We start from the raw sequence: 22581 nt of genomic DNA, 5'->3' as shown, positions 1-22581 counted from the left end.
TTAATGCTGTTTCAGTAATGCTTCTAAGTATGAGATCAAGAAGAATAGACTAAAGTAAAGGGACCAAAACTGTGGGCTTCCATATGAGTTTGTCATGGTTTCCTATGCCCTCCTTCAGAGAGGATAAAAAGTGGTTTGCCATCAGTCAATCAATAAGTCAATCAATCAGTGGGGCACCTGGGTGGCTCAGTCAGTTAAGCATCTGCCTTCTGCTCAGGTCATGATCCCAGGGTCCTGGGATTGAGCCTAACGTCCAGCTCTATGCTCAGCAGGGAGTCTGCCTGTCCCTCTCCCTCTGCCCCTCTCCCCTCCCCCTGCTCATTCTCTCTCTGACAAATAAATAAATAAATCTTTAAAAAAATGGCTTAGCAAATGCTCAAGACTAGAGGGGAAAGATTTACCTGCCTGGGTCACTCCCCACTGTGTCCTGTCACACATGTGTGCACACAACTATACAACTCCATTGAGACACAAAACCAGCAGCGTTCTAAAAAGCCCATGAACAAAGTATTTGGAAGCCACCTGAGAAAGACTCACTGTTGTTGGTAGGGATGTAGAGTAGTTTGTGCAAACTTTTTAACAAGTGAGGAGACACATGCATATTCTCTTCTGTGGACATTGAGGACTTTCATGTAATCTGTTTTTGCTAATTGCTAATATCCCAAAACAGCCTGAGGAATCTTCAGGAGGTTGGGTACACACTTTCCAAGTGGTAGAACTGCCCTACCTGGCCATTCCTTGGAATGAACGGTGCAAATGTGAGAAAGCAAAAAGTCATCAGCTACTGAGAGCACAGAGGTGGGTCGTCCACTGTTTGGAGATGGCTAGGTGAGAAAACCCCAGATGTAAAGGGGAACGTGATGAAAAGTTCAACACCTTCCATGTTTCCAACCTGGGAGTGAAAAACACAGAAGCTGGAAGGAGCCAAGCAAAGCATAGTTCTTTTGCAGGGTAGACCTAAACTCTCTGATACGTTGTTAAGAATGTGAGCGCTTTAACTACAACTTCTGAAAACACTTATTAATGAGCAGAAGTTTGAAGCTTGACTTAAATAAAAAACTTTCTGGTAAGCTCCTAAGCCTGCAGAGGTTAATCTTCAGAAGTTTCTTCTGAGATACTCCCAACTTAAAAACTGACTTAAAAACAGCATTCCTGTCTGAGCATCACAGAAGGTGAACGTGTGCGCTCTGGGTGAGTCCTTTCTCCCTCATCCTTCTGCTCCACTCTGGCCTTCTACACTAAGGAATGAGCATACATAACCTGAGTTCCAGACACAGCTCTTATGGTCCCCGCAATTGAGCTGATGCCATGGGGTGACCCTGCACAGGCAAGGTATCACTTGTGAGAGTGTCCTGAGGTCTGCTGGTTCCGGGGGATGGGACACGGCAGTGGAAATTAACAAAGTCTCTGAGTCCAGTCAACATGTCTGACTTTGCAAAGAACATTAGTGTGTGAAGGTGACCTGGAGACCAAAGATACCTTTGCCTCCATGTCCATATTTCTAGAAATGATAGTACCAGTGCTTTGCTGTGAGAATAGTTGAAATTATAAAAAATTTTGGGCTTAGTGATTCTGCTTAATCCAGATAAAAAGCTGTTAAGTAGAGGTCTGACGGCTGGGGCTTCACTCTCTTCTAGCGCAGTTGTACTCAGTACAACTGTGTACTGTGCTACCCTACTCAGATGGCACATCTTCAGGACCCACACATTCATTCCCCCAAGCTGCTGGGAGGGAGTTGGGCCAACAGCGGTCAGTTGAGTGGCTCTTTGGAAATTGTTCTTGCTGAAGAGCTACTTTCTCCAGAGTCACACATCTTCCCAGGGCACCCTGCCTCCAAAGACTTGTCTACTTCAGGGTGTGAAGACCGGCCCCTGGACTTCAATCTAAGGTGATTACAAAGGGCCATCCCAGCTCCAGGGCTCTGTCTGTGAAATGGTTTGATATTTGCTGTGACTACATTGCATTTCAGCTTCTCCCTTTGCGGGGGTCCACCGCCTTCACTCTCACACAGGTGTTGGTGCTGAGGGCACTCACTAAGAACCCTGTCACATTTCGGTCTGTTTCAGAATCTGTTTTCTGAGGATCCTAATCTGTAGTGTTTTCAGATCCCATTTCTAGAACAGCACTTGGCAAGCTGAGAACCCAGATTTTTAGCCTTGACATATTCTAGTGAGGGCTGAAGGCCAGTGGCTCCTATATCTCAATTTAAAAAAAATTCAACCTATTAATTGAAGTATATTTCCTGTGGCTCCATTTAGTTGGTAGTAGTACAGTATTATCTTCTTGAAAACTGGTGAAAAAAAATAAAAAATTGTAACTTTTCTCAGAATCCACAAGAAGTCATTCCTTTATCTTCAGAATTTTTTCTGCGAGCAATTTTCAGTTGCATTGCAGCCCTGGATTTCCATTCAATTACTGTGCGGTGAGATTGCTGACCACACTCATATTTTTATTGATATTTTTAAAATTTCAAATATGGGGAAGGCTAAATGTGAGGATCTGTCATTCCACTTTTCAGGAAGGGAAAGAGTGTGGATGCTACAAGTGATGTGTACAAGCTAACTTGATAGTGATCCTGGGCACAGTTGTAGGTAAAAGGTTTGGGGGTGGGAATGCTATGAAGGTTGATGAAACACCAGGTGGGGACTTGAGCTTGGTGAGTTACTGTCCAGAGCTGGGCAGACAACTTAAGGCAGGAAGACAGGACCACTCTTCGAGGTTATCTAGGAGCCCAGGCTGGCAGGTGCCTCTGCCATTCTTAACATAAATCTCCCATCTCTGGGGTCAAGGAGATGATCCTGTTGTGTCACTTCCCATTTCATGAGAAGAGAAAAAGCAGAACTTTTTTTCAAGCACTCAATTCCCCAACATACTGACAAGGTGGATGTTTTGTCTGAGTTTGCATGCTCGAGGTAACCAAGGGAATTTGTCTTTCTCTGGCCACCAGTAGGGAGTTAACTGAGTTGATTTTCAAAAAACCAATCTCTAATGTTGGGAATTCATGATGATTTGTGGCCGCCATTTTGGAACAGCAACTGTGGGAAAGAAAATTTGCTCTGTGAACTGACCTAGACCAATGTAGTAAGAGATTGGAGGTAGCAGAAGAGGCACTAACAGTGAAGCAGGGATGGATTATCTCCATTTCAATCACTGGTATAACGTACTTACTCCCTCTCTGGCATAGACAAAGTATTTTATGTATATAAAAATAAAAACATATCTTTTTAAATGCAGTATTTTAGAGCTCCACAAAATTTTAAGCCCTGATTCTGTTCCACATTCCTTATGAAAGAAGCGATGTATGGGAAGGAAGGAAACGGGTAGAAATGAATGGTAGACAAAGTCTCAGACAAATCTGAGATTCAGATCCATGGAAGAGCACAGTGAAGACAATGTGTGGAGGATGAAGGTAGAATTCACCCCAGAGCTTCTTGGGGATGCATTCTGAACCTCTGAGCCTGTGTAGTCACCGCATGGGAAGTAGGCTTTCAAGTCACCAAGGACAGGACATCCGGGCTCGAGGAAGCTTAGAGGCTGCCTAGTCCAAACTGCTCTTTTTACAAAGAAATGGAATCTCAGACACCAGCAAGTGACTTTCTCCAGTCACACAGCTAGTTCACAGGGGCCTAAAGATCCAGGTTCGTGCTCTCTGCAGAGCCCTTGCAAGCTTGGGGTGGGGATGAAGGGGAGGTGGAGGTGAATTGTGATATACCAGAACCTAGAAGACCTCTCAGAAGTTGTATCTCAAGCTGATCAAGTCTGGACTTCCTATCCATGTTAAATATCTCTCAACTCTTCACTCTGGGTCATTTGGCCTTAGACCCAACAAAGGAGTAAGTCGCTTGCTCTCTGGTCTGATGTGTATGATGCCATGTCTAGGACTCTGTGAAGCAAGATGTTGTTAGTGAAGGTGGTGGCAAGACCATGGTCTCAAGGTCTCATGGATCTTCTGTCTTCCCTTAAAGGCAGGGGGGAGTGTCCGGAGCAACACCAAGGAGCCTCCTGCGGGAACTTTTCCTGTCCTGTTATTGCAGGAAAAATCTCTTCTCCACTCACCAGGCCTGTTTATGTGAAACCAAGTGCCCAGGCTGTTCACTGGGAATCTGGTCATTTCTTACCTCTCTGAAATGATTTGGAAAACAAAACAAAACAAAAACAACTAGAGAGTGTTAAGGAGATTCATACCAGATATCTATATTAAAAAAGAAAAAAAAAAGCTCCAGTAATTCTCTCTGCTTTGTGATCCAAAAACATCTTTTGGAGAAAATGGGACTTCTCAGTCTCATGGGTATTTACAAATTTCCCCCTGGATTCACTTCCTCCTTATGTTAGTAATTGTTCTAAAACATAGTGAAGCTATAGATAATTCTGATCTCTCATTGACTGTTGTGAACTCATGGTCAGCACTGACAATAGGTTGCCTCTCTTCCCTAATCCTTTCCCCAGGCCCCTGTGTAACTGTCTCCATGGGCAAAGGTGGGGTGGGGGTGGGAAAGCAAAGGCTGCTTTGCCTGAGATCCCTGTTTTCAGAGCTGAGAGTTCTGGCAGTTATTTGAGGGGGATTTCTCCAAGATGCTTAGTTCAGTTGCTGTAAGAAGGTATTCAAGACACAAGTTTGAGAGATGTTAGAGGGAGAAACAATCACAGGGGAATCTTAGACTGAGTCTCACCCCTCAGAGCCCTAGGGCCCAAGATTGCCCCAGATTCAGCAAAAGCTAGAAGCTCATAAATGGTATGTTGAAGTGAGCATAAAAATGGTCAATCTCACCAGCATCCCCCCCATGTCTTTGTAGTCCTAGTCCAGACTTAGAGTGGTTAAGAGAAGACAACTCTAGTCTAGAACTTCAAGGTTCCTGCCTCTAGAAACAAAAAAGAAAGTAGCAAGCCTCAAATACTCAGAAGCATCATGTTACCTGGTTTCATATCTCTTTTATTCAAATTGTACTTCTCTTTCACAGATGAATCTAGTCATTCTTTTATTTATTTAACTGATATTTATTGAGAACTTACTATTACATGCTACTTAATCAGTTTGAGTTGTTTAATGAAGCAGTTCTGTAAAGCCTTGAGTGCAGACCTCCCTGTGTGACATTGGGAGCTGTGTTTGATGATGGAGAAGGGATTGTGGATGCCAGAAAGAAGTTGCTCTTGCTAATGTTTCTTAAGCAGTGACATCAATTCTTTTTGGGGTCTGGCTTTTTGTTCTTCCTGGTCCTCTTAGTCTTCAAGAGCAGTGTCAACTGTTGCTGGGTCAAGATAAACAGTCCTGTGTCCACAGCAAACAGAATCACCACCAACAATGGGATCAGAAATTGTAGCCAGGAGTATTTGCTTCGGTGACCATTCCGGTTGGAGGAATCTAGATGCAACAAGAAACAAGTCATATGAGGAATTGATGAATGAGGTTCAGGACTTCATCCTCCCTAAGAGAAGGACTTAGCACAGTCCTCTGTCTTCTAGCACTAGCATGACATGGCATCCAGGACCAGAGAGCAACACCCATGGATTTAGGTTCCTCTGTCTATGCTTCCTGGAACCCCGGGACTCCTGAGATCTCCCCCATAACCCCTGGCTACAGCTCTTCTAGCCAATGTGCCCAAGGGGAAAGGTCAGAGGAAAGACGGCCCCTTTCTTGGAGCTCACAGGACCAGTGCCCTCATATGATTTGGGGGTGGACAGGAGATAGGGCAGGGGTGGGGGTTAGCACTGCCTCATTTCTGAATCATTCATCATTTACCGCCTGCCTATTGGGTGAAACAAAGATACTGGGCTAGAGCTTCTTTAAGCTGCCTTCCAATTCCCCTCTCTTGTGATTCTGTTATTCTGTTTGCAAGGTGCTGATTTTTGTGATTATCCTAGAATTATAGAGCCCCAGACTATTATAGCCAGAAACCCCCTCCCCCAGGGATTACCTAGACTAGCAGCTCTCAGCACTGGCTGCACATGACTGTTACCTTGAAAGGGCTTTTAAAAATACTGATGCCCAGTCCTCCAAACCAGTTAAATCAGAACCTCAGGAGATGAGATGCGAAGTGTTAAGTATTTTTAAAATTCCCCAAGTGGCATCTAGACCAAACCATTTACTTTACAAATAAGGATACTAGAAGGCCAATGACAATTAAATAGCACTTAGGTCTCAGACTAGTTAACAGAAGATTGGCATTAAAGCTTAATTCTGGCTTCTGGTCTTGTGCTTTTTTAGACATTAGTATGAGCCAAATCTGCCAAGCAAAAAAATCTAATTTCCTTCTTGCAAGGCAGATATTCCAAAGGCTCCCTCTCTTCTCTGGAGTTAGGAAGGAGCATCTTTATCTTTGGCCCTGGAGGCAGCCTACCAGCCCGGCTCTCTTCATGAGCCTCTGTCTCCTCCTGACTTGGGCACTCAGCCCGTGGCCCATGGATCTCCTTCCCCAGCTCTCCTCCGCCAGCATGGCGTCTTCAAGCTCCTCACAGCCTTCGTTCCTTTAACTTTGAGACTCCCTTTCAATTTGATAAATATAAGTGTTCTCCCCAGGAGCAAAAGAGGACTTTGAGATCAAACCAAGAATTGTGATCCATCATGCTTGGGTAGCACTTAACAGGCTACACATCCATTTCCCAATATCGCATTTAGTCTTCACAGAAATCCCACAATGTGAACAGGTATCACCCACAGGCCAGCAGACTCACAAGGCACCACTGCTGTCCACTGCTGTCCCTTGCTGCATGCTGCAGCCACTTCAGGCTGGGGTTGCTCTCTCCCTTCCCCTGCTACGGGCACCCCTCTTGCTTTACCAACTCACCTTTTTTCACAATAATGTTGAGGGGGACAGAGGTGTGATTTAGCCTCTGAATCCAGGCCGTGCAGTAATAGCTGCCACTGTCCCTTATTGTGGCATTGGCAATGGGCATGTCAAAGTTATCATACTTGTACTTGAGGGCTATGCCATTCCTGTAGTAGGTCACCTTTGAGATGTTCAAATTCCTCCAACTATGGCACCTGATATGGATGGACTCACCCTCCATCAGCACCTCAGCAGAGGCTTGAAGGAGCAGCCACTCTGAAGAGCATTCGTTAGGTTATGTAACAGCAAATGGAGAGATAGACACAGAGAGAAACAAAAATAAAAGTGGTCACGCACAGAGCATGTGTCAAAAACCATGGTTTATCATGAACCCATTTCTTGGCTCATAATGTCACAAAATAATTCTTAGAGTCTGTCCTCTATATTGATAAATCCTCTCTCCTCCTGAGGAGTGAGTCGGGGGCCAGAAAACCACTCTGACATTTCTGCTGAGCCCGTCCGTGGATGCTTTTAGAGGGGAGGCGGGTCCCTTCAGCTCCATCGGCACCAGTTCTGGTCACTAAGGGGAATAAAACTACCCTGTCCAGGAAGTCCTCACCTAGGGGCAGGTCTGTCTTGTCCTCTTGCCTCTTAGGGGCTCCCTACTTCTACCATTACTCATAGTTGGCTCCAAAACTTCCCCAGAACGTGAATGCCAATTTTAATTATGTGTGCGTAGTCACTCACTTAATGTCCTCTTCTTCATTTGGCTCCATACTTCAGGAGGCCAGGGGCCATGTCTGATCCTTATATTATATCCCCAGTGCCCAACACCATTACCTCGGGGGTAGGTACTCAACAAATACTTGTTAACAATGATTTTGTAAAATATAAGAGTCAGGTTCTCTAATGTCATTGTAGGAATTGAAACTCACTGAAGGAAAATTTTGGACAAAAATCTGGCTAGGCTGTGCAGGCACAGTTTAGAGCAGTCCGGGAGGAGTTTTCTAGAATCTCTTCCAAGGAAATAAAGAAGCTATTCCATGCTACTTTACTTTGTATCTGGAATTTGCATATGGATGCTGCCACACCTCTTTTCACTCAAGAGGAAAATATAAAGTATGCTTATACCTTAAATATATTTACATTAAAAAATATAAAGTAAAATATATCCATGACCTAGCGATTTAAATGAAGTCCTTCCTTTGTTCATCCGGCATTTTCTAACTAACCCCATGGGCCTAAGCAAGCTGTGCTAATCGGTGGCAGTGGAAGAGTCACAAAGTTGAAGCGAATATAAGATTTGTTCTTCAGTAAAAGCGAAGGCTGTTGAGGGATCTACATGGATGTCTTTCAAAACCAAGAGTGCAACCTAATATCCAGGTCGTGCTGCATAGAAATTGTTGAGCAATTTTTTTTAAATTTTCCCATGGCTTTTATTTGTGATTCATTAAAGAAAGTTATTACACTTGGTATTGTGACTTTAGTAACATGAATACAGTTTTTAACTGGATTGTAGGAAATAGGCAGTTTTGCAACTTCAGTTAATATATCACTTCCATGTATCATAAAACATACTAAGGAGCCAAGAGGTGTCTTTTGAATGATATTTTTATAATCCACAATGCTGGGGAGATCTTAAAGATATCTTAAAGGTAAAGATCTTAAAGATCTTTTATAATCCACAATGCTGGGGAGATAAGATCTTAAAGATCTTAAATTCTTCAAGCCAAAGCAACCCAGAGCTAACTGTAGTATTTGACCCTCAACAAACTACCTAACACTGATCCAGCAGGTCACATGGATTTACTTGCTACAGGGCTTCTAATCTCTTTGCTGAAACTTCTTTAGGTTAACTAGGCCTTTTTTTTTTAATTTTATTTTATTATGTTAGTCACCATACAATACATCATTAGTTTTTGATGTAGTGATCCACGATTCATTGTTTTCATATAACAGCCAGGGCTCCACGCAGTACGTGCCCTCCTTAATACCCATCACCGGGCTAACCCATCCCCCCACCCCTCTCCCCTCTAGAACGCTCGGTTTGTTTCTCAGAGTCCATCGTCTCTCATGGTTCATTGCTCCCTCTGATTTCCGCCCCCTTCATCTTTCCCTTCCTTCTTCTAATGTCCTCCATGGAGGAGATTACGCTTAAGTGAAATAAGTCAAGCAGAGAAGGTCAATTATCATATGGTTTCACTTATTTGTGGAACATAAGGAATAGCAGGGAGGACATTTGTTGAGCAAATTTTACAATCAGACCTTTTGATCCTATTTCAGATGTTCAGCTCTTTGCAACATTCACATATCCAACCTACCATTTGTACATATCATAAACATCTGCCCCAGGCAGAAGAGAGATAAGGTAGGAGTAGAGGGATAACACTGGGAGGTGGGAGATGGCCAGAACATAGAATGAAGCAAGGCTGGGCAGGAGTAAGGGTGGAAGGAGAGCTACGGGCAGGTCTTGAGTGAGAGACCAGAGTCCCACCCCGGTGCGCTAACCCTGGAATAACTTGATCTCTCCCCATCTTTGGATGGGCCATTCCTCACATAGGGGGATCTATTTTTCTATAGTCCTGGAACTTACCTGCAAAGACTCCTAGGTACACAGGTTCACTCGGTTCACTCAGGGTGGATCCGTTGTTTTGACACCTGTATTCCCCACTGTCCTGGATTTGGGCTTTCACAATGTTCAAACGTGAGGATGTCTCTTCCAAGCTGATGTTGTTGTGGGTCCACACAGCAGAGTTGACTTCAAGGGAGTTGTTCTCATAACATATAAAAGTCACACTATCCTCTTTCAATATTCTATTCCATGGTGGGTTCAAGGACACCGTAGGTTTCGAGGTATCTTGGAGGAGATCAAATTGTAGAAAGAGACATAGATGGGGGGAAGGGGCAGAGAAAACTGTCCAGGCTCTAAAGTACAGACATGACAAGAGTCAGTGAGCGGTCAGTCTACCCTTGGACCGCCGCTAATAAGAAACTGTCCTGATTCCTAGGATTACAGAAGGAAGACACAGTACTGTAGCTCTGGGGAGCTCCCAACCTAGGCAGAAAGACAGGACATGAATGTGGGGTATTAAAGAAACAAACAAGCCAGTGAGGACTGCAGCCTCTGGTAAGGCAGAGGCGATGTCTGTCATGTTCAGCCCTAGCTCCGCACAATGGTTGGTACATAGTACGTGTTCATTAAACATTTACTGAGTGGATGAATATGTGACTAATGGATGAATAAATGTGTTGGACTAGATGAAACATAGTCTTTCCCAGCTCTAAATTTTTATGACTATTTAACTGTAAGTGCATATGGAGTGAAAAATACATGTCAGTTCTGGAAGGAAGTGAGAAACGCTGAGAGAATCAGCCTTAATAGGTTTTTAGGAACAAAGAAATGTGGTACAAATTTGACCAAAGCCTAGGAAGTGGCAGGTGGTGATGAGGAAGGGTGCAGAAACAGAGCTAGACTTGGACCCAAGGGGCTTGTGTTAGAAGCTGGCCCTTGGCTGGCTGTGAGACCTCCAGCAAGGCACTTAATTAGACAAAGTCCTCAACAGCAAAATGGTGACAGTACTAAGATGATGACGATGTAGGAACTGAAAGAGGTTGTGTGGTGGTGCCTGGGTGGCACTTGGATGTTTAGATGTTCCACAGACATGGTTGTTGCAAAAAAAGAGGTGGGGTGTCCCAAGAGAATGAGGTGGTTCTTTTAAAGCTGTTGGGAATGGGGGAAAGAAGGAAGACAGGCAGGGTGCAAGCAGGGCTCAGGTTGGACAGGGAGGGAAGATGCCTCATCATTAGAAAGCAGAGGAGATGGGGTGAAGAGAAACAGTGAGGGGGGTAGCTGTGCCCAGCCATGTTGAGGCTGACAGAGCAAGGACAGAGGACTCACCTGCTGACATGCCCTCTAGAGCTGCAAAAGTCCAGAAGAGAAAAGTTAGTGGCTACTCCCAGCCTTCTAGCACTCCTAAGGACAGAGATATGGGTACAGTGATGAGGTCTACATCCATGGAGTTTTAAGGGCCAAGCAACTTCTAAGGAACCTGACCCTTGGAGAGAAGAAACTTCTCTCTTTCCTCTGTCCTCCCTCCCTTGCCCTCTGGGAGATGCCAGAGTGATGGCAAGGACAGATTTTCAGGCTTGCTCCCCCTTAAGTCTTGCTCAGTCTGATTTGCTCTGCTCTCCAGCTTGTGTCCACTACAGAATCCCCAGGAGATGCCCCGTGGTTTGCATGTGGCTTAGAAAAAATCACCATGAAAACTGTCAGTGTTCCTACCCCAGCTGCTCCCCAGATCCATCTTGGTCCCTCTGGGGTGGGGGGGGGGTGTCACTGAACGTCTACTTACAGAAGAGCAGCAACGCCATCCACAGCAGAGCAGGGCCTCCCTTGGGAATAGGCATCTCCTCCATGGCTCCCAAGTGCCGACTGGACTGGAGACTTGAAGCCTTAAAATAGACTTGAAGCCAAAAAGGAGAAGGAAATGTTTTCTGTATCATATCTGGTGAACTCATCAGCTGCACCTCGGTTTGCCTTCTCTGGCGGTAATAGTCAGAGTAGTGCCTAATTGGGCAATTTCACATTTACCTGCTAGTGCGTGTAGCCAGCACACTTGCCATGGATATGTTTTATTATCATAAAGTTATTTTGCTTTATTTCTTCTTTATGTTAAGACTTTATGTGTGTAGGAGAGGTGGATCCAGAACTCCCACAGTTTGGGCCCTCTTTAAAAAATTGAATAGAAAATTATGAATATAGGGGCACCTGGGTGGCTCAGCTGGTTAAGCATCTGCCTTTGGCTCAAGTCATGATCCCAGGGATCGAGACCCGCATCGGGCTCCCTGCTGAGCGGGGAGTCTCCTTCTCCCTCTGCCTCTGCCCCCTGCTTGTGTTCTCTCTCTCTCTTTCTCTCTCTCTCTCTCTCTATCAAAGAAAGAAAGAAAAGAAAATTATGAATACAATATTAGGTATTAGAATGACTATTCAGAAGAAGAAATTATATCACAATAAGTTATGAAATATATAAAAGCCAAAAAATGACACATACATTATAAAAATCCAGAAAAAATAACAATTCGCTGCTAAGCATTGCACTCATACTTTTCTTTTCCTATGTATCTTTACTAAGTACTCTTTGATCCTCTTCATCAGACAGTGATATTGTATTATCATTTTTAAAAAAATTTATTTGACAGAGAGAAAGAGAGCAAGCACAAGCAGGCGGGGAGAGGTCGAGGGAGAAGGAGAAGCAGGCTCCCCGCCGAGCAGGGAGCCCGATGTGGGGCTCGATCCCAGGACCCTGAGATCATGACCCCAGCCGAAGGCAGATGCCCAACTGACTAAGCCACCCAGGTGCCCCTTGTATTATCACTTTTAAATAGAGAAACTAGAAATACAACTCATTCTTTCCCCTAGCATTGCTGATCAGTATTGTTTTCTATTATTGATACTTGGGGTACATGGAAAATGCAGTTTCTATGAAACACCCTCACTGTTTGTAGTACTGTTAGAGGTTTGTGGCTTACAAACACAGGAATCCTGATAAATTCTGCTTTGTTTTTATTTCCATGAACGAGAAGACAAAAGCATCATGGTGTGTTTATAATTCTGTATTTCACATTACTGAGAATATTCCTGAAGAGCGAGAACTTCCTTCCATTTTCACTAGACACAGAAATGAACCAAATCCTCTGCTTACAATTTTATAGACATCTGACACTCGGGAAAAAGTTTTGACAAGATTAGCTTCTGACTCCAGATATTTCAACCTCGGTTTTCCTTCGCTGCCCGCAAATTTCCAGCGCCGAGTCCTGGAGGATGCAGTCATGCTGCAGCCCGATCGCCGGCCCTCTACCTTTGTGTCCCGAAGCCAAGACAGTTGGCTCTTCGGTGGAGTTTTCCTGGAGGCCATTCCCACCATGCTGGCTCGAAGTGCCTCACCCTGTCTTACCCTACCTGGAAGGAACTGCGAACTCCATGCATCTCTTACACTAAACCAGGGCAGAATTCCCTCAACCCACGTCCTCCTTAGCTGGATCCCAGAACCTTCCTGCAGCTACCCTCGTGTGCCAGTAGGAAAGGAAGTCTCATCCAAACGTGGCTAAAATATCTGACTTCTGTAAATTTTACAAAAGCATATGACCTCCTTCAGGACCTTGGAAGGGCCCATGCCAGTGAGGGGTCATAAAGGTTAACTTTCTATAGCCCCCCAACTCCACCTCTGCTAGGTGAGTCCATGATCTGTGCATTCCTACCAAAAGAGCAAGGAGAGTGTCACCAAATATATACTGCAAGATGGGGTCTGATCGGATTGAAAAGCACTGGTCTGGGTTTTGAAGAAATGAGGAAGACCAGACAAAGGTGAAATAGGTGCTTTAAACTGGGCAGTTTCTAGAGAAATTGTCCTTTCCTTCAAAACAGGCAAGATTTTCACAGAGGCTCAAGAAAACACTGGAGGACTTTGGGTCAGACCTCCAGTGTCGGACCCAAAACTAGACTGTCTGGTCTGACAAGGGATGTGAACAGTGGACTGAGTATTGGAAAGAGATTCAGTGTCAGAACATTCAGGATGGGGCGCTTGGGTGGCTCAGTTGGTGAAGCGTCTGCCTTCGGCTCAGGTCAGGATCCCAGGGTCCTGGGATCGAGAGTCCTGCATCAGGCTCTCTGCTCAGTGGGGAGTCACTTCTCTCTCTCCCTCTGCCACTCCCCCTGCTTGTGTTCTCTCTCTCTGTCAAATGAACAAATAAAATCTTAAAAAAAAAAAAAAGAAAAGAAAATTCAGGATGTTTTGGTGACCATCCCTATTGGCCAGTGTTTCTCATAGGATTGCTCAAGGATCTGCAAGTTTTTAAAATGAGAAAATACATACATTTTCCACTGGTGATAATCTAAACAAATAAAATATGTTATGGATCATTCAGATGACCATTTCGTGACTAAAATTGCCACTTGATTTCAGTGCCGACATTTGCCTTGTTGTTTACAATTTACAACTGCATCCAGTGACTATCAAATTAAGTCATTTTGCAGCCATGAAAATGGGTTCAAAAAGAGAAAAGTGGAGCAAAGATTCCTGCGGCACAAGGCTTACCACAGAACAGGCTGCCGCAAACACAGCCACCGTCTGTTTGGTTTGGTTTGGTTAAATTGAACTATGATTGACTTACAACATCCTATTAGTGTCAGTGTCCGTCAGAGTGATTTGACATTTTTATACATTACAAAATGATCCCCACAATAAGTCTAGTTTAGTTACCTGTCACCGTGCAAAGTCATTGCAGTCTCATTGACACTACTCCCTGTGCTGTACATTACATCCCTGTGACTTGTTTATTTTATAACTGGTGGTTTGTACTTCTTAATCCCCTTCAGCTATGTCACCTCTATGGTGACCACCAGTTTGTTTCCTGCATCTATGAGTCTTTTTCATTTTTTTAAGATTTTACTTACTTGAGAGAGAGAGAGCGAGCATGAGCAGGGAGAGGAGCAGAGGGAGAAGCATACTCCCCACTGAGCAGGGAGCCTGATGTGGGGCTTGATCCTAGGACCCCCAGATCGTGACCTGAGCCAAAGGCAGGTGCTTAACCGACTGAGCCACCCAGGTGCCCCTATGAGTCTGTTTCTATCACAGCTCATGCCACGGTCATGTTGCATGAAGAAAATCCTCCACGTGACCTATGGGGCAACAGTTAATTAGGAGGTAAGTATAATCATAAATAAGAAATAAATAATTTTTTATATTCTCAATTACTAAATTAGATATACCAATTTACAATATATTTTAATAACATCAAAATATTCATCTTTAAGAGAATAAGAGAACTATGTCTAATTATCAAGGGCTACCTCCTTGAAGTCAGATTTTGAACATAGATTGCTGGTAGAGTTTTGGTTAATTATATGCCCTAATTTTCCAGAGTGAACAAAGTCTTGCAGTCTATTAATATCATTTTGCACAACATACTTTTCCAAACAGGCAATCCCTGAATCTGAATTATTATAACCAAATATGGGAATGACTTAAATAGAGATATAGAACTGATACTTGATCATTCTACCATGAAACCCAACACACACAGAATTTTGTTTTAGCACAAAAACATTATTCATCATATATATTCCTTTCTTTATTTGTTCAACGAACATTCATGTGCTAAGCATTCTGTAATGTGATGGTAATATGAAGAAGAACTAGAAGGACCAGATTTCTTCCCTCACGGAGTGAAACCTCCATTGGAAAAGATAGACATTAAACAAGTAAACAAATAAAATAGGAACAGCTTGTAATTAAGGTTTGTAAAAAGTAAATAACGTTGCTATACAGAATCACAAGGGTAATTTAGTTTAGATAGGATGGTTAAGGAAGGACTTTCAACAAAAATGAGTTAGAGCATGAGATAGAATGGACCAAGCTAAAAGCTATGGCAAGACTATTTCAAGCGATAGGAAGTTCAAAGTCCGCCAAACAAGAAGGTATTTAGAGAATTCCAGGAATTAAGACAAGAAGGACGGAAGCATAGTAGTGATTAAGGGGGACAGAGGCAAAAGATGAGATTAGATGTTTATCTAGCAGCTGAGCAGCTGGTGAGAGCCTGGTGCAACATGGGGAAGCGTCAGGACTTTATCTGACGGGTAATGAAAAACCACCAATCAAACTGTTTGAACAATGGGACACACACACATACACACACGCACACACACAGAGGCATTTGTGTGTATTCACCTTTAAGTGGTTTGATGGCTCTTCATCAAATATAGGTATGCACACATCCATATGCACACAGATTTGCACACACACATGCATACACCCACTGCAGCTGTGTGTGATAAAGATTTTCTGAGTGGCAATTGGGAAATGGGGAGGAGACAATAAAACACGATGATAGATTGGCCTGGGGAGGTAGCAGTGTAGGTGAAGACAAGTGGATGGGGTTCAGATATCTGTTGGAAGTGGTATTAACAGGACTCACTGACAGATTGGAATGTGAGGGAAGCATAAAATAAGATTCCCAAGTTTCTGACTTTAATCACTAGGGAGGTGATGATGCCATTCATTACATGGTGAACACTGAGGGAGTACCAGATGCAGGGAGGAAAATCAAGTGTTCCGGTTTGGAGATGCTTTAGTTTGAAGGGTTTCTGTGATATCTGATGTGTTCATGCCAAACAGGCAGTTATAAGAGTCAGGAGACCAGAAGAAATGTCTGGACCAGAGACATAAGGTTGAAAATTATTGGCCTACCTTTAAAGCCAGTGGAGCAAGATGAGATCAGCCAAGGAGAAAGAAAGAGCTGCTGGAGAAAGAGAATGTCCCAGGAAAGAGTCCCAGGACATTTTGATATTTAGAGGATGGGTAGAAGGGAAAGACCCAAAAAAAGACCAGAGGAAATGACCAGTAAGGTGGGAAGGATCTCAGAGAATGTACCACTAAAGCTGAGGAGAGAGTGCCGTTCTAGAGGAAATGGTTGCTTGTATTGAATTTTGTGGAGGGGTAAGGTAAGAGAATAAAATTTTTCTTTGGATCTAATGATATGGAAATTTCTGGAACCTTATCAATGGCAATTTTGGGGGACTGGTAGCTGTGGAAGCCAGGCTGAAGTGGGTTGGAAAGGGAATAAGATGTGAGGAAGTACAATGAGCATGCCGGTCTGAGTTTTGCTGTGGGATGATGATGCGGGAAGATGCGGGGTCAAGAGAGGGTTTGTATTTTATGGGAGGTGCCAGGTCTAATTTGCTAGCAGATCGGAATAATCCAGTAAGCAGAGACACACAGTGAGGGAAGGCAGAGGCAGGTAGTGGAAAGAGTGAAGTCCTTGAATCACAAAAAGGGAGAAATGGTTTTCATTCAATTCAATTAAGAGTTCTTGAACATAACACAGGTGCTTCTGCTACAATATCCATATGTGTTTATTTTAAAAGGTCCCTGCATTCTGCAAAAGCACACACTAAAAATAAGGATTTTGGGAAAAAATATTGTGGCAGATCATGCAAAACCTATATCCAGAGCACTAATATAAACATTAGCATTTCTGCTAAATAAATTAAATGGTTAAAAAAAGTTAAATCTCTAGTAAGTGAATAAAATCAACAGTAGACATAGGACTTGATCATCTTCAAAGGTAAAGGATGGTGGACAGAAGGAGATGACAAGGTGAAAATGCACAGAAGCCAGAGAAAACCAGGCAGTGAGCACTCTCCAAACGGACGTATGGTGACACTAAGCTGTGGAGAACACCTGCTCCTTGTGTAGGTGCTCGGGCCCTGGCCGTCTCCACCGCACCAGTAAGGTCTGGGTCCAGCCGCTCTTCCTTGGCAGTAAACACTCACATGCTAGGGAGAATCTTGTGGCAACTAGCTTCCACATCATATTGACATTATTCCTGGGTTAGTAGGTGGAGCATTTGCATTTCAGAAACATGTGCTGTGTCACAGAAACTCTAGTGCATTTCTCGCTGAGCCGCTGCTGTGTGCACAGCAGTAGACAGAGAACTGTGTAGGGTACAGAGATGCAAGAAGGGGAGTTTCCCCTAACCATATCTGACTTTGTCCAAATCTTGATTTCCATAGTCAGAAATAATAAAGGGGAGACTGGAATGTGTTCCAATAGAAATAATAAACATGGAATCGCAACAGTGATACACATTTATCAAGCACTTACTCTATGTCAGATTGCTTTATCCCATTGAACACTCATAGGAACCCTATAGAATGGTACTGGTAGCATCCTTGTTTTTCACGAGATAGGGAGATCATACAAACAGTGAACAGCAGAGCCAGGATTTGACACTCAGAGGTCTGAATAGCTAGGTTCTTAAATATGAGGAGAGAAGGCATTCGGCATGCTGTCCCTGTAATTTTCCCACAACATTTGGGATTATTGAGTCATTCCCCCCACCTCCAATAAGTTGAGAACTCATGGCCATCTTTTGCCTTACAGTTTATGAAACACAATTCTGGAAGAGCTCCTGCAGCTGGTGGAGTTGCAGGAAAAGTCTGGAAAGAAGTGATTGGACCTGTCAAAGGGGTACTGAGTATTAGCCTGCATGGTCACCATTTCATGTGGCAAGACCAAGCCTCTGTCCCACGGGTTAGACAGGCAAAACAGAGGGTGATAGGGGCTTCCATCATCTTGCCTCTCCCCCCAAAGAGCCACTCTTTAGGTGAGGGGACTCCAGTAACATCAGGCTGTGGAGTGGACTGCTTGCATTGGCGGCCAAGGGAGGTGGGGCCTCGGATGGGAAGGCTGGAGCAGGCAGACGATGGGACCTACATTGCTCTGAAAAGCCCACCAAGGCCCCCCTCTGAGAGCGCCTACATTTGGATACCTGAGAGAAAAGAACAGTCAATAATGTTGAAGAAATGGAGACAAATAACAAAAAGAGGACCTTACCACAACCATACCTCCTCTAATGAGGTGGCGGTCATGTGCAGGCACAGCACTTACAACCAAGCCTAGAGCGACCTCGCCTACACTGTGGGCGACTCCATCTCATTCTGCGCCCCCTCCCTCCTCTCTCCCCCAACAACGAGGGGCTGATGCTGGGAAAAGAAAGGGGCGCAGGGGCATGGTCACCACCCTTCACCTCCCAACACCGATGGAGCCATTACAGCCACAAACCCTGTTCTGGGCTCGGGGGCAGGTGGAGGAGCAGGGGGTGAGGGAACCCGGAGAGAATTTCACATCGAATATAAAGTTAAAATTTGAAGACACGGGATTGTGTTTAGTAAATCCAGTGAGACGGTTTTAGTAAAACAAAGTGATGAAAAGCTAGCGAAGTTGGTCAAAGACGTCATTAGGGAGCATGCTGCCCAACAAGAATGGGGCCACAGTAATAGTTACGGGGGAAAAGTAGCAATTTCATGTGTATGCCTCACAAGTTGAGACTCCTTTCAACACAGCTGTGTCTATGAAATGGAAAGTTTGGACCACATGGGCCGTAAGGTCCTCTGCAGGTCTAACATCCAAACATTTGCCGGCAATTGGGATTGGAGCGGTTCAGGCAGCTCCATTAGGTGGACAGTGTGGCCCTGTGGTGGTTCCCAAAGAACAGTGGCTCCTGCAGCCTGGCTGATGAGTCCTTGCTTCTCCTCTCCGGTCTGCCAGGTGACAGTTTGGGAGCTGTCGTGCCCTCGCCTTCTATGATCCTGGCTCACACGGGTGGAAGTGAAAAGAGGAAGCGGGAGGTGGCGATAGATTTGAAAGCAGAAGTCAGTGGAAGAACAGAGTTGAAAGCAGAATATGGGAAGGATGGTAGGATTGAGGATAACCATGGGGTGTCTGTTAGAAGTGACTTGGGAGACAGATGGGAACTTCAGGTTCCTAATCCGTTTTTATCCTCGGTCCCAAAGTAGGGAAAAACATCATAAAACTTTAAAATAGGAAAGGACCTTAGAGATGATCAATTTAAAGTCCTTGTGTTAGGGAGTGAGAAGCCCGAGCCCCAAGGCATGCTTCGTGCAGGTTTTCTAAACCATTCATCGGTAGCCAACGCAGAACTAAATTATGAGGTTCCATTTGCTTGTTTGTTTGTTTGGACTAAAGATTCAGGCTGAGCAAAGGCTTAAAGAACCAGTGCTCCTAAGAGGGACTATTCTACTCCAGTGTGGGGAGAAAGATCCTGAAAAAATGAGAAAATAAATGAGCTAAAACATACCACATGTAATAACAAGATGGAGAATTAGGTCAGAGTGATGTGATAAAGCATGAGTGGGTGTCTCATTCATGTATTTAGGTTCATCGCATACTGAAATGATAACAGGGCAGTTGACTCTCTCAATCCCAAGTTCAGTGAGTCACCACATTCGGTGACAGTCACCATCGAGTCTGCAGAACGGACTGGCAGGTGAATACCACTGGCTACCTGACTGCAGCTGGCAAACTTCTCTTTAGGAGAAACACCAGGAGATTGAAGTGTCACAAAATACAGGCTGAAGAACGTTTCAAAACTGAAAGTGATTCACAGCCCTGAATTCATCCGATTTACTAAGTAGGGGAACCAAGAACAGCCCAGTGAATTTGCCCGTTCGAAAATCTTGGTGTAGCCCTCATCATCCAGGGTTTGTGTCTTAGCCACGCAAGCCTCACATCTCAATGGTAAACTCACGGAAGCTGACCAGTCTCTGAGACATCACTCGGACTCACTAGGTAACTCCAAATGCTAATTCATTTTTCATGGTAAATAGACCAGACCAGGCATATCTTTGTGGCTTTTGCTTCCTGGTGGATATAAGCAATTTAGTATATTAAAATGCATGTCAGAAGATTACTTATTATAACCCTATTACTCTGTTCTTACCCTATCAAAGAATGCATTACAATCTATGAAATTCACATCTTTTTTTGTCTGGTTCCTCGTCACACACAATGTGTGTTTGATTCATTGCTCTTTACCTGGTGCTCAGCACAGTGCAGGGCATGTGTAGACCTTCAATAAATATTTGAGGTATAAATGAGCAATTAACTCATTGATTATTTCTATCATGATGTTGCAGCCTAGTAAATCCTTCTCTTCCTTAGAGACAATTTTCTAAAAGGAAAAAAATCTCTTGAAGAGCATTTGAAGCATGCTAGACAACTCTGTCACCAATTGTTGATCTTTCGTGAGAAACACGAATCTCGTTTTTGCTTCCATGCTAAGGAAAAACCAGCACCTAAGGCCATACTCTTCGATTCGTTCCTATGGTAATATCATCAAGTGTTTTCTTTTATGACTGATGGCCTGCCAGCCCTACTGAGATATATAGAATGTGGACAAGATATAGCCTCTAATCCTTTCTATTATTTTAACCACAGGATATTTAATTATATATTTAATTTACTGGAAATATAGTATAATAAAGTCAACAAATGAAAAGGAAGATGAAGTCCCTTGTGGTGCCTGGCTCTGGTGTGTAGATGCCCTTCACCCGGGCACATGTCACCTTGCTGAAGAAGAGAGAGTCTTCTCTGACTTGCCTTTTATGGTGTCCTTGTGGCAGCAACTCCAGTTCTTTCAGAAACCACAAGCAATTTGATTTTCTAGGGCACATCACCAGCCAGATACTGACTGCAAGGATTATTCTGAAGTGTCTCACTCAGACTTCGTGGCCAGAATGAGAGGGAAGCAGAGCAACATTGCAGATCCTTTAGTGTGCATCACCCTCTTCTTCTCTGGATGCCATCGTTGATCCCTTGTTTCTAGAGCTTTTGTTTCTCCTGCTTACAGGATCGCTTGTGGGTTTGCTAACATTTGCAGACCCCATTCCTATCCCCGTGCTGTCCTCCTGCCACCTCATGGCTCTGCTGGTTATAAGACATGGGCTTGCCGGAGTACCATGGTGTGTGGTCCTGCATCATCGACATGAAAAGAGTGAATTTCCCCCCACCGAATATGCAGGAATACGTGCTCGACTCAGATTAGGCGGACCAAGTTTGATTCCAATTCTACTCAGTCCTACCTCACTCTCTGGCCCTAAAGGATGAAAAGAAACTTCTATACACAAACAGTTTCACAGAATAAATGTAAGAGAAAGGACATGATTAGGAAAGCACTGTTTGCAACTTCTAATAAAAAATTGATTTAGACAAAAGTCATCAAAAGATGAAATGATAAAATATGGATGGGATCAATTTGAATAGAGCACCAGGCTGTTGCTACCTGGAACGCTGATCAATTTTGCATTGCTTAGGGTGGGAAAACCAGTGTGCGCCTCCTGGTTGGGCTTCCAGATAAGATACAGGATGCCTTGCTAAACTTGAATTTCAGATAAACAACGAATAATTTTTAGTACATATGTCTCATGTAATATTTGGGACATACTTATCCTAAAAAATTATTTGCTGTTTATTTAAAATTCAAATTTAATGAAGTATCCTTTATTTTCATTTGTTGAATCTGATACCTCTACTTGAAGTAATGCAAAGGTGTGTGTGTGTGTGTGTGTGTGTGTGTGTGTGTGTGTATATATGCATATATATAGTTTAGTACAGTTTTACATATAATTTGTATATATAGTTTAATATAGTATAATGAAGTTTATAGTATATATATTTTAATATAGTTTATATAGTTTAATAGATTTAACCTGCATCTAATTAAGCCTTTAAAATTGACTTCAAATTTACAGGAAATACAGGCACAGAAAGAAAAATGGTACAATGCATGAATGATACACTGAAAGGTGCATGCCCATGAAATGAAAAAACTGGGTGGAGGATGGTAGAAAGCTCTAGACCAAAGATGCTCAAAGGAGGAACATTTCACCCCTCATTGGGTATTGACAATACTTAGAGACATTTTTGGTTTCCCCCTCTATGCTGCAGGGAGGGGAGAGGATGCTGGGAGCACCTAGTGGGCGGAGACAGAGAAGCTGCTAACTGTCTTATAACACACGGGACACTCTTACCCCTCACCACACCACAAAACACATCAGGCCCCTGAGAACAGCGGTGCCACTGTTGAGAGACCCTGACCTGGTCTCAAAGAGCCTTTGAAGACTTAACAACCAGTGCAAAAATGCACATTGCCCATCTGAATCCTGACACCACACTACACATACAAGAGAAGGCAAGGCAGCTATCTAAAAAGGATAGGATGGAAAAATGCTTACATGGGAAAGGCTCACAGTACATGGCTAAGAGAAAAAATGAACTGGATGTAAGGAAGTTTGTATGGCATGACCTCATATTACTGAAAAGGAGAAAGAGCTACGAAAACAAGTCATTCTGTGTTTGCTGTAAACATAAGGGTGTATGTGTGTGTAAACACACACACATTCATGCAGAGAAAACCAATTAGAGAATTAGTCACCAAAATATTAATAGTGTTGGTATTT

The 22581-nt window shown here is 43.6% G+C and overlaps 1 protein-coding gene across 1 annotated transcript; it reads right to left on the bottom strand.

The window, feature by feature from the left end:
- Window positions 1–5006: 5006 nt before the first annotated feature.
- Window positions 5007–11209, bottom strand: FCER1A (Fc fragment of IgE receptor Ia). The gene is made up of 5 exons (XM_027612436.1): window positions 11117–11209; window positions 10663–10683; window positions 9358–9621; window positions 6783–7040; window positions 5007–5359 (listed from the first exon to the last, which is right to left on the bottom strand). The coding sequence occupies exons 1-5, from the start codon at window positions 11178–11180 to the stop codon at window positions 5175–5177; spliced, it is 792 nt and encodes a 263-aa protein (XP_027468237.1). The 5' UTR covers window positions 11181–11209; the 3' UTR covers window positions 5007–5174.
- Between the last annotated feature and the right edge of the window lie 11372 nt (window positions 11210–22581).

Source organism: Zalophus californianus, chromosome 10, assembly GCF_009762305.2.
Source record: "Zalophus californianus isolate mZalCal1 chromosome 10, mZalCal1.pri.v2, whole genome shotgun sequence".
NCBI lineage: Eukaryota > Metazoa > Chordata > Mammalia > Carnivora > Otariidae > Zalophus > Zalophus californianus.
This window is presented reverse-complemented; position numbering and strand designations above follow the sequence as displayed.

Bases quoted from the DNA above. Each gene is read 5' to 3' on its own strand.
- FCER1A (XM_027612436.1), bottom strand. From the start codon at position 11,180: ATGGAGGAGATGCCTATTCCCAAGGGAGGCCCTGCTCTGCTGTGGATG. The intron at 10,684-11,116 runs GTAAGTAGACGT...GGACTTTTGCAG, and splicing joins GATGGCGTTGCTGCTCTTCT to CTCTAGAGGGCATGTCAGCA. The intron at 5,360-6,782 runs GTGAGTTGGTAA...TGTTGCATCTAG, and splicing joins CAACATTATTGTGAAAAAAG to ATTCCTCCAACCGGAATGGT.